This window comes from Marmota flaviventris, chromosome 14 (genome assembly GCF_047511675.1).
Source record: "Marmota flaviventris isolate mMarFla1 chromosome 14, mMarFla1.hap1, whole genome shotgun sequence".
Taxonomy (NCBI): Eukaryota; Metazoa; Chordata; class Mammalia; order Rodentia; family Sciuridae; genus Marmota; species Marmota flaviventris.
In genome coordinates, this window is record NC_092511.1 from 56,096,093 (window position 1) to 56,113,368 (window position 17,276).

Consider the following 17,276-nt stretch of genomic DNA (forward strand, 5'->3'; position numbering starts at 1 on the left):
TTTAGGACAGCTCAGGCATACGCTCTCACAAAGTCTGCTTCAGGACCCCGGCGTGGGACCTCTTAGAAAGGGGGCGGAGCACCGGTGTTGATTGGCGAAGGCTGGCTCCTGTGCGGCGCGCCTGCGTAGTGCAGCAGCGCACGTGTTGGAGTTGGAACTTCTGGTCGGCAGTCGAGATGGCCGAGATGGAGACACTGAGCGCTGGGGCTGAGGACGGCTTCACCCAGGTCACCCGCAAGGGAGGCCGGCGGGCTAAGAAACGACAGGCAGCGCAACTGTCCGCAGCAGGGGAGAGCGGGGACGAGGGCTGCATGGACACCGAGGAGGCCCGGCCGGCGAAGAGGCCCGTCTTCCCGCCCCTCTCTGGGGACGGACTTGTGGTACTTGTTGGGGGACCAGAGGCTGATCAGGCTGGTAGTCTTTGCATGATATTGAATGTGGGGGCTCTGTTGCCGTGAAGTGACTCTTCTGAAGTTTAACTTGGTTAAAGAGCAGCGTTTTGTAAGTCTGCTGTCGTTTTGTAAGTCTGCTGTCATTTTACAACCCCGCCCTCCACCCTCATTCCTTCTCGCGTGTCCTGAGTTTTTTTTTTTTTTTTCCCTTTAATTGCAGGGTGGAAAAGAAGAAACGCGGAAAATTCCAGTCCCAGCGAACAGATACACACCATTAAAAGAAAACTGGATGAAGATATTTACTCCTATTGTAGAACATTTGGGACTTCAGATACGCTTTAATTTGAAATCAAGAAATGTAGAAATCAGGGTAAGGAGAATGTCAACTATTTCCATATACACCAAGTTTTTCTCTACTCCAGGGATGAAAAAGTACAAGCAGATTTTCCTTCAAGGGACCTGTTTCATTAAATGGTTTTCTTCAGTTTTTAAATATATCATAATGAGTTTGAACTTACCAAGTGTATTCAGAATCTGCATTTAATACAAATTCAAATTGCATTCCAGAACTGATTCTGAGATCATATTAAAATACTGGCTACCTCTGTGTATTTTCTATAATGTTTTGTGTTGATGAAAAGCAAAATAAAGAGATTGCCATACACCCAAGTGTATAAGTAATAAATTTAAGTCCTTGCTGTAGTACAAAACACTTTATTCATTTGCCTTTTTATTTATTTTTGGTACTGTGGATTGAACCCAGGAGTGCTTTACCACTGAGCCACATCCCCAGCTCTTTTTCATTTTTAAAATTTTGAGATAGGCTGTCACTAAGTTGCTTGGGCCTCCCTAAATTGCTGAGGCTAGCCTAGGACTTGAAATCCTCCTGCCTTAGCTCCCTGCGTCACTGGAATTACAGGCATGAACCTCTGTGCCTGGCTCAAAATACTATATGTTTTAAAGGTACCCTTTTGATCTGTGTTACTTTGAGAACGAATGTTGCACACATATGTGTACATGTTGTCATTCCAGGGTGTCACTCTAGGAGTTAGACATTAAAATTTTATTTTGGACTTTTTTTTCTGGATTCCAATTTTGTATGAGAATCAGTAACCAACATTAATGTATTTTCCTTTCTGAGGATTCTTATATTGGCATTAGGACAAAGAGGCACAACTGTAAATAACTGGTATGTTTTAAAATATCTTAGGTTGTGATGGTAGAACCCCTCTTTGTTCCCATCATCACTTGCATTCAGGTGTTTATGATTTCATGTGAAGACTTCTTGTTTCCTTGTAATTCCCCCACATCATTGTCTTAAGTCTTTCTCTATGTCATTTGTGCCAGATTTTCTTAGACCACAGTACTTATATTTTGATGTCCTGGCTTCCTAAGCATTTCTAAAGAATAAAAGTTAAGTTTTTCACCGCCTTTCATGTAGGAGACCCTATCATAAGTTCATCTCTCACCATTTCTTTATGTCCATACTTTTTGGTTGCTTTGTTTTCTGAAAAAGGTCTTCACTTCCCTGCTCATTTTCTCTTCCTCCTTCAGTTCCAGTCATCTTTCAAGATCTAGCTCAAGTTTTTTCTCCCTTATAAGTCCATTTTCAGTCTTTTCTTCAGTGCCTAAGCTTCTATTGTATTTTGCTCTTGTTTATTATAGGGTCATCACTTTGGTGATCTTCAATGATGCTGCCATATAGCAGGCACATAGTGGTACTTTAACATGCACTACATTATTTGGTCTTTAGGGCAGCAGCTCTATGATTATATTCCACTGTTATAGATATGAGGACACAGCATTAAAGAAATGAATTATCTTGGCCAAAGTAATCAGGCTAGTGTGACTATTGATGCTAGTAGGAACCACTTAGGACCTTCCTTTCTGACTTTATTTTATAAACTTCAGTCCTGGAGTACCTGCGAGACTTGCCCAGAGTCATGTATAGGAATCATATCTGTAGTCTAGTTTTAAATGTGAAAATGCAGGATACTTTCCATTATATAGTCCTATATGGTTTTAAATTTGTCAAATATGTGATCTCTTCATACAGATTGTGAATCTGGGTGGGAAAGTAGAAATAATAGTTTTGGAGTCAGTGTTTGAATCTTATTTTTACTTTTTAGTATTTTAGTTTTCTAATATATAAAAGTATTTATAATTAGCTAGGCACAGTGGTGTGTATCTATAATCCCAACTACTCAGGAATCTAAGGCGGGAGGATTGCAAGTTCAAAGCCAACCCGAGCAACTTGGCAAGATCCTGTCTCAAATTTGAAGTATTAAGGTCTGAGAATATAGCTCAGTGGCAGAGCACTTGTCTAGCATTACAAGGCTATGAGTTCAATCCCCATTAATACAAAAAAAATTTTTTTAATTTATATCACTTAACATTCAAGGTTGCAAGATTGTTACATAGATCAGAGGTATAGTGTCAAGTATGCTATTTACAGTGGTAGGCCTTTTATCAATAGTGGCTGTTTTTGCTATTATTAAGTAAATAATTTGACGTCAAAATCCCTGCTTAAAACTTTCTTGGTTTCCCCTTCAGTTCCAGGCATGTATGTAGTTAGGACCAGAGTTATTGATTGGAAGACATCAGCATTTAGATAATTGAATAAAGAAGATTAGGTCAGGATTCTTAGGGAAGACGAAGGAGAAGAGAAGATGATGAGCTAGCACATTGAAAGGGTGGAAAAGATGGAGGGCTTTCAGAGTGTGATCCTTTGGGCTGAGCCACAGGAATGTTGTGGTAACCTCAGAAGCCTGATCAGTAATAGAATGCATCCAGTCATTTGACAGTCTTTGGGTGGAACTGCCCTGCTAAGGAGCCAGGAAAGTTTTGTTTTGCAAACTAAAGACAGTGTTCCCAAAACTAGGTTGTAGACTGTGCTGGAGAAGGGTGATGGTGAATGGAGTTATAATAATGGGAAAAATTATTTCTAGTATTTTGTTAAAACTATTTTGTTTTTCATTGCTCTCTGTAAATCTGTATTCGTTTCCCCCACCCAGACTTGTAAAGAAACCAAGGATGTTAGCGCTCTGACAAAAGCAGCTGATTTTGTGAAAGCCTTTATTCTTGGGTTTCAGGTGGAGGTGAGTGATTTCGTGACATTTAAATGGGAACCTGAAAAATATCCAATGTGGACATTTCATTGGATTAATCAATTTTTAAAAATTTGTCTTCTAACTCTAGAGTCTGAATTTTAGTTCCTGTCACTCATTCTTGGTGTCTAAATGGGATTGCCCTCACAGTGTTTATTTTTATATTCTAGGATGCTCTTGCCCTCATCAGATTGGATGACCTCTTCTTAGAGTCTTTTGAAATTACAGATGGTAAGCATGTCATGGTCTTCTTATGAAGAAGTAACACACTTTAAATTTTCTAATAGCATCAATAGAACTGTGTTATTAGCACTTTTTAAAAAAATGTAAGTTTATATCATTTAATAGGGAAATTTGGTTAATGATTAAACTTTATGTGGAATGGGATGATGCCCTGGAGTAGGTTACCACCTGAGGTCTTGCTTTTCTTCTCTAGTTAAGCCCCTAAAGGGAGACCACCTGTCAAGGGCAATAGGAAGAATTGCTGGCAAAGGAGGAAAAACCAAATTCACCATAGAGAATGTGACGCGGACTCGGATAGTTTTGGCTGATGTGTAAGTTTCTGATCATGAGAAAATTATTTTGTCATAATTTATATTTGATCTTTTGTTAGTTTCAAAAAAGTCATGTTATATTTTATGTTTAATGTTGCCACTAAATATTTGTCAATATATGGTTCTGAATGAGTAATCATCTGTTTTGAGATTAAAGTTGTTGAAAAAAATTTTAGTAATTTTAACTTTTTTCTCATTTAGCAATAATAGAAATATTTAGAATCACTATTGAAAGAAACTGTATTGCAGATAAATTAATCAGGGAATCAATTGATTCCTTAGGAGAGAGTATGCAGTAGGTATTTCAAATACCATTGTGAGGTTTTCCTTTAAAATCCATAGCTTGTATTTTTTGTAGATTTATATCTGTGTGTGTATGTGTGTGTGTGTGTGTTTATATTTCAAAGCCTTTCATAAAAGGAAGATGTGTATTGTGCTTTGGGTAAAAATAGCTGTCAAGTAGTTACATGTGAACATAAATAAGATGATATGGGCTTAATGAGGATAAGGGTGCTGAAAGCAAAGCTGGGATTACCCCTCTCTAAGGTTGAATCTTCTCTGCTGCCAGGTTGTGGATTGTACTGGTATATGACTTGAAGCTTATATAATGCTATGAAGTTGAGAAATGAAGCAGTTGATTAAAGGGAGGAGGGACCTGCTTGCAATTAAATCCAGAAAAAATTTCATTTAAGATCATCTCACTTTTGCTCTAAACTCAGGGAGTCATCATTATTTAGGTTCTAAATTTTAGACGTCCATTGCACTTTACAGATAACTACAATACTGTGTTGGTGGCCCTCTACCTGACGCCAGGTGTATTCTGTTTTTGATCTTTTATGGATTGAGCCTAGAGTTGTTAATTTAGAACTCCAAAGATAAAAATTATTTGCTTGTGAAGTTATGGCTTAAATTTAATTATTGTTAAATTGCTAATTTGTACATTTAGTAGTGTTAACTTAAAACTTAAACCATTCTTTAATAGTTTACTATGGCATAACTTACATACGATAAAATTCACCTATTTAAGTGTCTGGTTCAGTGAGTTGGGAAATGTAGTGTAATCCTGTTGCCCCATCACAACCTCATAGTTCATCATACTGAAAGTTCCTTTGTGCATCTTTTCAATGTTCCTTCACTCACTGTGTTCTCAGGGAAGCACTGCTTTACTTCCTATCACTGAGTTTTGCCTTTCTAGAAATTCATGTAAGTAGAAATATACAGACAAAGGCTTTGGTGTTTGACTTCTTTTAATTAGCATGTTGTTTTGAGTTTCTCCATTTTGTTAGTAGTAGTTCCTTTTTGTTGCCAACTGTTATCATCGCATAGACATTGCATTTTGTATATCCATTCACAGTTGATATTTGGGTTATTTCATTTGGGGGATATTATGAATAATGTTGCAATAGAATTACTTTTTATATCTTTTCTATTTTTGTTAAACTTATTTACAAACTACTTGAAATTTAAGAAATGTGCTTGTTTTTATAAGCTTTTGCTATAAATAGACTAATTGGAAACCCAATGTGTAACAATTTATATTGTGAAATAATCATAAAGTAGACTATTATGCAGCAGTAAGTGGTTGTTTTTAGTTTAATGAATTGCTAATAACCTGGCAAAGTGCAGTATAATGTGAGCAATATATAAAAATAAAAACAATTTGTTTCAGATATATTCAGAATACCAGATCGGATGCCTATGTGCCCTGAGACATTTATTCCTTTACAACTATTACCCCCACCCCAGGTTACTTTGGTTATTTTAGTAGCAAAAGTAGTCCTACTTCATCTGTTCTTGTTTTCTGTATTTCTTCGTCTTTCATGCTGCATTTTATCAAAGTGTGATATACATGTAATTTGAAAAACCAAAAATGTCTGCCATATACCTCCATTTCACCCTCTTCAGAGGAAACAAGTTTCATTTCTCTTAGCTAATTTTAAAATGTATTTTTCTTGAGCCAGGTGCAGTGGCAGGTGCCTGTTATCCTAGTTACTTAGGAGGTTGAGGCAGGCAATGGTGAGTGTGAGGCCAGCCTGGATAATGTGAGACTCTGTCTCAAAAATAATAATAATAGGGCTGGGGATATAGCTCAGTTGGTAGAGTGCTTGCCTCGCATGCATAAGGCCCTGGGTTCAATCAGCAGCATAATAATAATAATAATAGTTGCTGTTGTTATTATTATTATTAATATCTATATTCCCATATGTCTTCCTGACATACAGCTTCTCAATTTATTTTTCAGCCATGAAAGATGATATAGCTTTCTTTCACACCCTCTTCTGTCTGCAGTGCATACACTCAGCTTCACTAGCACTTCCAACTTATTCTTCACCATACAGCCACTTTGTTTTTTCATTAGTCCAGGGTCAGTGTCATATGAACACAGAAATCAGTGCTCAGTATATTCTATAACTGAACCAGGTGGTCTCTCTCCTTTGCAACTTTGACTTCACTTGAGGAGGTGTGTCAGTGTGTTTTCTTAATTTTCAGTGTACTGATTCAGCAAAGAGCTACTCATCATTTATCTCTCCTCTTGGTCTATTTGGATGCATCAGACATTTTAGAAATCTCTCCTGGAGCCTTCTGTTCCCTAAGCACCCACCCACCCTCTCTCTATCTCATACTGACTTCTCCTTTCACTTTTGCCCTTTTTGCTATTAGAATCCTTGGTTCCCAGTGTCTCTTTCCTTGAGTTTTGCTTCAGGATGTTCCCACTCCCGAGTTAGGTGTCAGGTCACTTGGGTCTACAAAGTTAATTCCCACACATCTGTCTGCTTTCCACCTCCCAGAATGTATTACCTTCATCATCCTCTTCCTTTGGGTTTAGGTCTGAACTGTCATTTTAGTGGCATTTGGTGAAGGAGCATACTTATGTGTTGAGTCTGTCTGCTGGTATTTGGAAGAGGAGCATTTTAGAGAGAAGGAAAAACATGAAGGTCCTAAGTTGAGGGCATGTCTGGCAGCATAAGGAGGCCTTATGGGCCTGGTAAAGTACACCACAGGGGAATTAGGGATGTGAACAGAAATCACCGCACCATGGGGTCACTGTAAGGACTTTGGCTGTTACTGTGTCAGTGGGGAGCCATTGGATGAGTGTGTTCAGCTGAGGGAAAGCAGGGTGTATGTGTTGGGGAGTTAGGGATGGGGAGGGAGGTGTAAAGATTGGTAAGATCAAAAGATCAGAGGTGGGGCTGGGGATGTGGCTCAAGCGGTAGCGTGCTCGCCTGGCATGCATGCGGCTCGGGTTCGATCCCCAGCACCACATACAAACAAAGATGTTGTGTCCACCGAAAACTAAAAAAGATAAATAAATGTTAAAATGTTAAAATTCTCTCTCTCTCTCTCTCTCTCTCTCTCTGTCTCTCTCACTCACTCTCTCACTCTCTCTTTAAAAAAAAAAAAAAAAAGATCAGAGGTCCTGGCGGGGCTCTGGACTAATGATGTGAGTGCATTAAGTGGTATGAAATGAAATGACAGAAGGTGATGGAGACTGAATGTTTGAAATTGAAAGTGTGGAGGGGTTGTAGATTTTAGTAATGACAAATCCAGACTGTGACCACAGAAGTGAAAGTTTGTGGAGTAGCTTGGAAAACAATATCCAATATTGGTATAAAATATGTCAGGGACCCAGTAGGCTAGGCTAGGGTGTTGGAGTTAGTTATCTTCATAGATATTGAAATGATCAGAAATTGTGATGACAGTAGTCAAAGACAGTGAGCCAGGAGTGAGCTAATGTTTTTGAGGATGATCTGTGGGGACAGCTGAGGACCACAGCAAAGCAGGTTACTAGGTGTGAAGAGAGTAGATTCAAAGCTAAAGGTTTTTAAGAGAAGTCAAGTAGGCCCTGCCCCCTTCAGCCTCAGTGGTACATGATTCATAGAGAAAAAACTGGCTGCATTTGAGAGGTACGTTTTTGTTAAGAAATGATGTGAAGGGGATGTTAACAGAAGTTGAAGATATGGCAGATTTAGCTCATGACTATTGTAGAGGACACAGTGAAAATGGACTCAAAAACCAAAATTATTACCAATTATTTGAGTCATTTCATGATGAATAACTATTAAAAACAGTCCCGTGATCCTCACCAAAAAAAAATTTTAGATAATCTTTAGAAAGCTTTGCAGTTGAAACTGAGGTATGATATTATTTAAGTACACTTTTACTTGCATTTTTGAGTGTTCATTCACCAATTTTGCCAGTGTATAGTCTTGGACAGGCTTCTTGATTTCTCCCCAGTCTGGGTACTGATGATTGAACCCCAGGGCCTTGTGCATGTGCTAGGCAAGTGCTGTAATACTAAGCTGCATCTCCAGCCCTAGGTTTCTTGATTTCTTATAACCTTCTTTTCTTATGTGTGCAATGGGAATAACTTCTACCTAGTAAAGTTTATGTGATGATTATGTGAACATATATATAAAGCCCTAGCACATGAAAGCACTTGATAGTAGCCCTAGTAAGAAAGAATCTTAAAAGAAATCTTAGTTTGTTTTTAATTTTTGTCTTTTCTGATAATTTTTTATTGGGATACAATTCATATATCATAAAACTCACTCTTTAAAAATTTACTCTTTAGGATGTTTACAGAGTTGCATGGCCATTACCCTTGCCTTCATGTAGAAATGGGAATCTTATCATGATTCTCCAGAATCTTTGGATTGTAGGATTTAGGTAAGGGAATGCTGTTTGTGGCTAACTGGTCTCACTTTATCTCTTTCAGGAAAGTTCACATCCTTGGCTCTTTCCAAAACATCAAGATGGCAAGAACTGCCATTTGCAACCTCATCCTGGGTAATTGCAGTGTACTTTTTTTTTGTGTGTGTGTGTGTGTGTGTGTATTTTCTCTTGAAATAATAGGGAATTTAGGAATTCAAACCCCATTCGCAAAGCAGTTTAGGTACTGTGGAGAAGCTCTTCTAAGATAGCAAATATGGACCTAGCAAAAAATGTTGAAGTATTTGCTTAGATTCATTTGTCTTCTAGAGAAGATAAAAGTTTTATTGGGTAATATTACTTAAATCTCTGGTGCTGTTCCCTGAGTAAGTACATAAAAAAGCATTCCAGAAGAGAGAACACCAGGGGAACTGCTGAAAAGCTTTAGTCGGTTTGTTTCCTTTAGTCCAAGTTGCTCAGAAAACCTGGGGATTCTCCTATTGCTGACAGGCTCCTTTTTGAATTATCTTGATATTCAGTGCCTTTAATTGAGAATATTTGGGTATATTTTTCTGTAGGTTCTTTTCATGATATAAAGTAGATCCAATTTTAAAAATGTCCTTAATCTTATTAGGGTTGTAGACTTTTTTCCATAGAGTCTATGTGAGTATATCAGTGTATGTAAACTACTTATTTTTTCCTTTACAGGAAATCCTCCATCAAAGGTTTATGGCAATATTCGAGCTGTGGCTAGCCGAGCAGCAGATCGGTTCTGATTTCAAATCAGAGACTTTTTATCTCATCTTTGGACTCTTAAAGAAAAAGACCTTGTACCCTGAAGGTGATCACATGAAACCATGTGAATTATTTTTTAGTCACTTTGAGACTGGATCCTTTCTTCTGTTCTCAGCAAGAAGTATAAACAGGAAAGATTTAATAGTATTCACACTGAATAGCTTTTTGGATAATTTAAATGACAGAATCTAATATTATTATTATACCTACACGTTAAGCTTTATTTTTTTGTTTTTTGGTTTTTCTTTTTAATGTTGGGAATTGAACCAAGAGACTCCTCATGCATAGTAGACAAACATTCTTCCACTAAGCTACAGCCCAACCCTTCTTTACTCTTTTTTTTTTTTGAGATAGGGTCTACTTAAGTTGTCCAGGCTGCCTCAAACTTGCAATTCTCCTGCCTCAGATTCTCAAGTAGCTGGGATTACAGACTTGTGACACCACAACCAGCAATTTTCTCGTGTTTTTTATTTTAAATCACAGAAAACAGATTTGCAATTTGGAATTCTCTCATGTAGAGGAAATTTCTTGCTTAAACAACTTCTGTATGAATTTTTAAGTTTTTATTTATAAATTTATAAACATTTCTGTAAATTGTAATTAAAAGAATTATCTCAAATAACCTATGAATCATGACTTTTCCTTAATACTGGTATTATGGAAACACTTTAGAATCAGGTCATGAGCAGCAGTTTGACTCTACTGTATGAACCAATAACTGATAATCTTTTATACCAGTTATGAAGTTTCTAAAATTAAAGACCTGCATCACAAGGTTGCTGTGAAAGTTTTTCAAATATTTAACAAAGTAGTCAGACAAAAGATGTTGGATATATTTCTCCTAATCAGCGAAGTAGTAAAAAAAAAAAATCCCCTCCCCAAAAAAACTGTTCTGCAAATGCAGTGATAAACTAGTGTCTGATAAGCTATGATCTGATTATTTTATTCATTTTTAAAAGGGAAGGAACCTACCCCATAACTCATTTGATGTTGATAACTATTCTCTGGTACAAATGAATAACACTTGACCAAAACTTTTAATGATGGGAGTAACAGAAAGTTCACTCAAGAATTAAACATATTCTTATTAAACTTTGTTTGTACTCTATCAGTTACATGTGTCCCAAACTAAACTACTTTTTACATTGCATTGGTTGGAATATTCTTAACCAACCAAGAATCCAGCTGGAAATTGCGGAGTGAGTCCCACCCATTGGCATGGGGAATGTGTAAGTGTAGGTATTACAATCCTTTATTTGCCTTGTTGAAGTGTATCTTGGGACTTTGTTATTACTGCAGCCTGTACAGTCTTTTTTTTTTTTTTTTTTAAGTGCTCTACCGCTGAGCCACAACCCCAGCCCAACAGCCTGTACAGTCTTTAGGCATTATTGCCCTTCCACCCCACTCTTTGCCCAGGACGGTACTTTCAAAACTGACTACTCCTTAGTATATATATTTTTTGGGAAACAAAGTTGACAGCTTTAATCCAGTTCCCAAGCAGTTAGACTTAAGTGAACCATTACAAGGCAACTATAAATGTTTTGTGTTTGTTTTTAAGGAACTGAGGCAGGAAGTAAAGGGCATAATTTTGATTAGAAAACTTTGAGTTCTCTGTTAAAGTGAAATAATGTTTTGGTTTTGTTAGAATATACTTCCTTTTAAGGATTTATTATGTAGTTGCAACTATCAGTAATATAATAGAGCAAACATGTTTCCTTGGTATCTAAAAATTTGGGATGCTGAACTTGAAAGACTTGTTTTGAGCCCCTCTTTAGTCAACAATTTATATTACACCCCTTCTGGGGGGTGGGGCGTAGTAGCACTTTGGGTTTTAAAGGGAGATAGCATGTTAGAGGGTAGCTGATTGTTGGAATAGAAAAGGATGAAGAATGAATGAAGATAATAAATTTGACTACATCACACTGGTAGTTGATCTCAACAGCCTGGATCAAATCATTTTAAACCGTTCTCTTTAAGGCAGCGCACTAAGTCTAATCTCAAAACCTATCCAGGCTTATCCACATTTCTTATCCGCATTTGTTGTGTTTATTAAAATTATCATGAATGCCTATTATGATTGTCAGATATCAGCATCACAATTCCTATTCTGATTTATTAGTTTACTGATGTAATTAATACATGCCTGGGTGATGGGCCCAGGAGTATTTTCTTAGGTATTCTGTGGCTAAGGGAGGAGGCTGAGGGTTTTCTCATCATTTCAGAAGACTTGGGCTCCAACTCTTAGGCTGCCTGGAACTATGATGGTAGGTAAGAAACCTAATGTTTGTTGATCATGTGAGAAATAGCCCTAGTTTTCTTGATCCTAGAGCCATATTAACCATGTTAAGACGGGAAGCATGTTTAATGTTAGATTCCTGAAAGTATACAGTGACAACACACATAACCATTCTATAACTTATAAAATACTTGTGCGAAAAATCAATTATTTCTTTGGTCAAAGAAACCAATGAATTCTACAGAAGGCTTGAGAGATCAAGGACTCACCCGTTTGATTTGGTTAGCCAATAGATTTTAATGCCCAATGGAAGTGAAAGATTGAAATAGCAGTGGACTTAAATGTTTAGCTAATGCAAGGGGAAATTTTTTAGTGTAGGGAATCTTTGAAGACTAAGAATATTTCAGGACCTCAGCTTGAACACCATTTTCTTAGTAAGTTCTGAAAATTACGAAAGATAGAAATTCTCTTACCATCTATTAAAAAAAAAAAAAAGTTCTAAAATAGCTTACCACTTTAAACCATTTTTGATTGTACATACAATTGGGTGACAAAGTTCATTGACGCTGTTGTGCAGCCATCACTACTGTCAATCTCCAAAACTGTTATCTTCTGCAACTGAAACTGTACCCATCGTTTTAACATTCTTAATTCTCTCCCCCCAGCCTTTGGCAGCCACCATTCTTTCTTTTTTATTTACTTTTTGTCCAGAATCTCACATTTCATTTAACATCTTTGAGGTTCACCCATGTTATATAACGTGTCAAGTTTTCCTTCTTGTTATGGCAAAAATCCCATTGTATACCACCTTTTCTCTATCTGCAGAACACTTGGGCTGCTTTCACCTTTTGGTGGAATATTATGAATGCTGCTGCCCAGAACACAGGTATACAAATATATATTTGAGTCCCTGCTTTTATTTCTTTGGGGTATATGTACACAGAAGTGGAATTACTGGATCACATAGTAAATTGTTTAATATTTTGAGTTTATGCCATATTCCTTCCCACAGTGGTTGTACCATTTGACATTCTTACCAGCAGTACTGTCGTCTTTCAATTTTTATACATCCTCCCAACTCATTCCCTTTTTGTAATATTCCATCTGTTTTTGTTGATGGACATCGATTTATTTTATGGTGCTGAGAATCGAACCCAGTGCTTCACACATGCTAGGCAAGCACTCTACCACTGAGCCACAACCCTAGCCCTGTGATATTCCATCTATTACAATTAGTAAATGGTATCTCATTGTGACTAATTTGCATTTCCTTCACAACTAGTGCTGGTGAGCAACATTTTGTGTTTAGTGGTCATTTCTATATCTTTGCAGAAATGTGTATTCAAGACCTTTGACCATTATTTTAATTAGGTTTTTAGTAGTTTTTCAATACCTCCAATACATGGTTAGCAAGTATTTTCTCCTACCCATGTGTGTTGCCATTTTACTTAATGGAGAGAGATCCTGTCTACACTTAAAAGACAGTTACAATCAGATAAAGGAGATGGAGAGCTTAAATGCATACGTTCGCTTAGGCTGAACTATTCTATACACCTCAGATATGGAGGAGCCACATAGAACTCAATGTATAAATCTCTCATAACCAGTGAGTACCTGACAATATGGATGTTTCAGGTGTAAAACATACCCAATGTTCCATAACTTAGCTAGGCCAGGGATAACATTTACCTGTCAAGAGTATCTGAAGTACCTAATACAGTGAAGTATATTCAGGGACTCTATAGTTGTTGAATTAAAGTCTTAAAAATACTAATTTTCACATTTATGCAGGGTGATAAAGTACTATAAATCACATAAGATCACAAACCATTTAATCCCATTTAATAAATGGGATCACATTTATTAAATAAATATCCAGCCAACACTACAAAACTAGGTAATAAGAACCACTGGAGCTCTCGGCAGAAAAAAGAGACAAATCACCAATCTGGTGGAATTTTCATGCAATTTATTCTAGAGCCAAGGAAGATAAAATACATAACCATGTCAGAAATAGGGCGAGGAGGATGAGTAAAAGAGACTCAGGGGTATGTGTATTTTTAAATTGGTGACCAAAAGATGAGAGTAAACTGAAAGCCCCAGGTACTACAACGAGGCTAAAATGCCTGGAGAAAGGGTAAATATTGACAGATTAGGTAAGTAATGATGGGGGAGTACTATAGGGCTTTGTAATGACCTGCTGTTTTACCCAGCAATAAAGCAGATAAATTTTACCTATGAGTTAAAGTGAAAAATCAAACCTCATTTTATGAGAGCTTTTAAGAAATATAAAAGAAGGAAGAAAAACTGAGAGCTGTGTAAGTCTATCAAACACCACTGAAAACATTCAAGCAAGTTTCAAATATTTTATTTTCTTATTCATACAGTATGAAGTTTTCTAAAGATCCCACAACATGACGTATCATGCAGAAGAAAAACTAAACATTCAACATAAACCACCCCCTCCCTTGCCCACCCTTCACACAAACTAAAAAAGAGGAAGGAAAAAAAAAAAAAAGGGAAAGAAAACCCCTCATTCCCGAGTAAGGAAATAATGTTTGCACTATTTTTCTATAACGCCAGCCAAGATATGCACAAGCAAGAGAAATAGAAAGCATTTGCTAAAATATCGGTAACAAATAATTATGTACAAAAAATTCACAAAAGACTAGTTCCCCCTTGAAGCAGAGCACATGGCAGTTGACACTGGAACAGATCAAACCACTGGCTGGGATTGTAAGCCACGTACTGATCCAGAGGAAGAAAGTTACATGTAGTGGAGATTTTCAGTTTGAACATTAACATTTCCAAAGTTTGGCAACATTATCTTTTAAAATTATGCAAATTATGTAAACAAGAGGTACATTTTAAATCGATCTACATGCAAAACTCCATGTCATGCAAGGACACCAAGCACCGGGATTTTTCTCTCACAGACAGAGCCCATGATGTGCAGCACTCAGTTGAAGGAACAGCGATGGCAGGCAGGTGTATTCAATTTAAGATTCATCCACCTTGATTTGACCTGCCCTTTACCACTCATGATTACAAAACCAGTTTTTATAGAAAAACTATATAGGGAAAGACTATTGTCATATAAAGCTACCCAAAATGTTTTTCTTCCAGCCAATAGTACCTTTGCAGAAAAGGGAAGGGATAACATCAAGTGGTGGAACATGATACACTACTTTTATATCACACAAATTTATTAAGTTACCATCCATTACCAATTGTATGGGCAAACAAAAAAATAATCATGTGCTTCCTATGCCTTATAAAAAAGTTTATGCAGTATCAATTTAGATAAAATTTTGCTCTTCTGTGGCATATAGATTAGCAAGATTTCTCCCATTTAAATCACAAATGTGTGGGTGTTTAGATACATACATGCACATTAATGTCACCAGTTTCTTAGATTAGCTGCAAGTCTTTTGAAACACAGAAGGGAAACTCATGATTCAAACAGGACTTTATAAACAAATTATTCATCCATATATAATGAAACAAACAGATACCGTAAGCAGTTACGTGATTACTTCAGGTTTTCATTAAGTAATGCTAAAGAGAAATCATGAATGCCTCAGATAGCTTCTGGTCTTTATAAAACCACAACTGAAAAATTATGTTTACTCAGGGACATTTAATAAATGTAATGGTTCCTACTCACAAAGTAACAGAAGGAAGCAGCCATAGCGATGTGTAGTCACTATATGAACACAAGAACTAGCTCTTGGCAGCAGCACTGAACTATACTTTCTCCTCAGCCAGAGATGGATTAAACTGCTCAACAATGAGACTTAGTCCCCGGAAATATATTCATAGGTATAAATAAAGTTATAGACTCCTTTGTTACAAAACTGTAATTAAGGTAAATAATAGGACATTAACAAATGCTTTGTCAATCTCTCAAAGGAGAAAGCACAGGAAAAGAAAAATAGCTGGCCTAACACCCGGCTCAAATTGTACAATCTTCTATCTACATATAAAACTGTGTGAAATAAAAGTAAGGATGTTTTATGTTCTGCTTGGCACTTTTGTACTCTATCGTTTTGTTTCTGAATCAAGTATATTAAATTAAAGCCAACCTACTACATATATAGAAAGCTACATATATCTATATATAAATATTTACATATGTATATATAGATACTTTCTTGTTATAAAAGATGAAGAAAAATAAATTAAAAAGCCAACCCCTTCCCTTTCTCCACCACATGGATATGCTCTTTTCATGTTGCTGTCCTTCAGACTTTAAAGTGCTACACTGAGTTATTGAGAGAGGAGAGTTCAATAACACTTAGTTGGCTTCATGAGGCTCATGTTGGAAATGTGGCTTCACAGAGAAAAATACTTCCATTTAAATACACAGAGAGCATTGCTGGACGTCTTGAGCAGATCTTCAGAGATGGAGAAGAAAGCAAAAGTGTTGGATGGTACTCTTCAGAGAGTCACACATCTACCACCATCTTTTTGTGGATATCTAGGCCACCTACCACCTGCAATAGCCAGGAATAAATCAAGGTAAGCAACATTTGAGAAATGCCTTTAATAGTCTAGCCATCTTATCAAAATAAAAATCTTTTAAGTTTGAATTTAAAAATATATTACTATAGACATTTTTGGAGGCTGTATTTTTTACAAAAATACTTGAGTGCCTCCAGTTGGAATTTCATGGTTTCTTCCTTCTACAGTAATAAGCATTTTTGTGTTCTAATACAAGGGTCATTAAACTTGTTCTATGAAAGGCCAGTATGTAGTTCCTTTTGCACTTTCTTCTGAAAACAAAACAAAAAAACTAAAAATTATAAAAAGTATTCATTAGTTTAAAAACAGGCCAGAAACAGAATTTGTCCTGCTCTCTAGTTTACTGACTCCTACTCTAGTAATTTAATATTACATGACAACCAGATGTTACCATAAAAAATTGTCCTCAAAACTTAATGCAGTCTTTACTGTCACTTTACTTCTAGAAGGTATTAAAAAATTCCAGGGGCTGGGGTTGTGGCTCAGTGGTAGAGTGCTTGCCTAGCATATGAGGCACTAGGTTCAATTCTCAGCACCACATATAAGAAAATAAAGGTCCATTTACAATTAAAAAAAAAAAATTTAATTCCAAACAAGTTAAACTTTCTAACCCATTATTTTTCCCTGGAGTAATACACTTGTTAGTGATTACCGACATAGTAATCTAAAAGTGTAATCACCTGTACAATTCTGAGGGGATGTTTTATCATCAGATATAATCTACATAAAGAGAATACATAAATCCTAAATATCCTCAGCCTGTTGAGTTTCACAAAGTGAACACCCAAGTAACCTACATACGTGCCATTACCAGAATTCCTCTCTGGCCCTCTTCCAGGTAACAATCCCTCCTACCCCCAGAGCCAAGCTACTATCTTGAATTTTAAACACCAGGAATTACTTTTGTCTGTTTCATAAATGGAATCTCTTTCATATCTGGCTTCTTTCACCCAACATTATGTTTGTGAGATTAATCCATGTTGTTTTATATAGTAGCACTTGTATTATTTTTATACTT

The 17,276-nt window shown here is 36.6% G+C and overlaps 2 protein-coding genes across 3 annotated transcripts in view; one reads left to right on the plus strand and one right to left on the minus strand.

Moving 5' to 3' along the window:
- The first annotated feature begins 131 nt into the window (after positions 1-131).
- On the plus strand, positions 132-10,128 carry Pno1 (partner of NOB1 homolog). Of its 2 annotated transcripts, none has more exons than XM_027934447.3 (7): positions 132-380; positions 613-762; positions 3,407-3,490; positions 3,670-3,730; positions 3,936-4,053; positions 8,771-8,841; positions 9,412-10,128. In XM_027934447.3, the coding sequence occupies exons 1-7, from the start codon at positions 177-179 to the stop codon at positions 9,477-9,479; spliced, it is 756 nt and encodes a 251-aa protein (XP_027790248.2). In that variant the 5' UTR covers positions 132-176; the 3' UTR covers positions 9,480-10,128. The 2 variants fall into 2 exon arrangements, with proteins under 2 accessions (XP_027790248.2, XP_071457759.1); XM_071601658.1 differs by lacking the exon at positions 132-380 and adding an exon at positions 389-501.
- Positions 10,129-13,686: 3,558 nt separating this feature from the next.
- Positions 13,687-17,276, minus strand: part of Ppp3r1 (protein phosphatase 3 regulatory subunit B, alpha) — a 59,193-nt gene continuing 55,603 nt past the window's right edge. Inside the window, exon 6 of the mRNA XM_027934433.2 lies at positions 13,687-16,230. Within this exon, the coding sequence (XP_027790234.1) occupies positions 16,183-16,230 (48 nt within the window). The 3' untranslated portion in view covers positions 13,687-16,182. The remainder of the gene's footprint in view (positions 16,231-17,276) is intronic.

Excerpts from the sequence above, each read along its gene's own strand:
- Pno1 (XM_027934447.3), top strand. The coding sequence starts at position 177 with ATGGCCGAGATGGAGACACTGAGCGCTGGGGCTGAGGACGGCTTCACC. Across the intron at positions 3,731-3,935 it reads GTCTTTTGAAATTACAGATG|TTAAGCCCCTAAAGGGAGAC; the intron begins GTAAGCATGTCA and ends TTTCTTCTCTAG. Across the intron at positions 8,842-9,411 it reads CATTTGCAACCTCATCCTGG|GAAATCCTCCATCAAAGGTT; the intron begins GTAATTGCAGTG and ends TTTCCTTTACAG.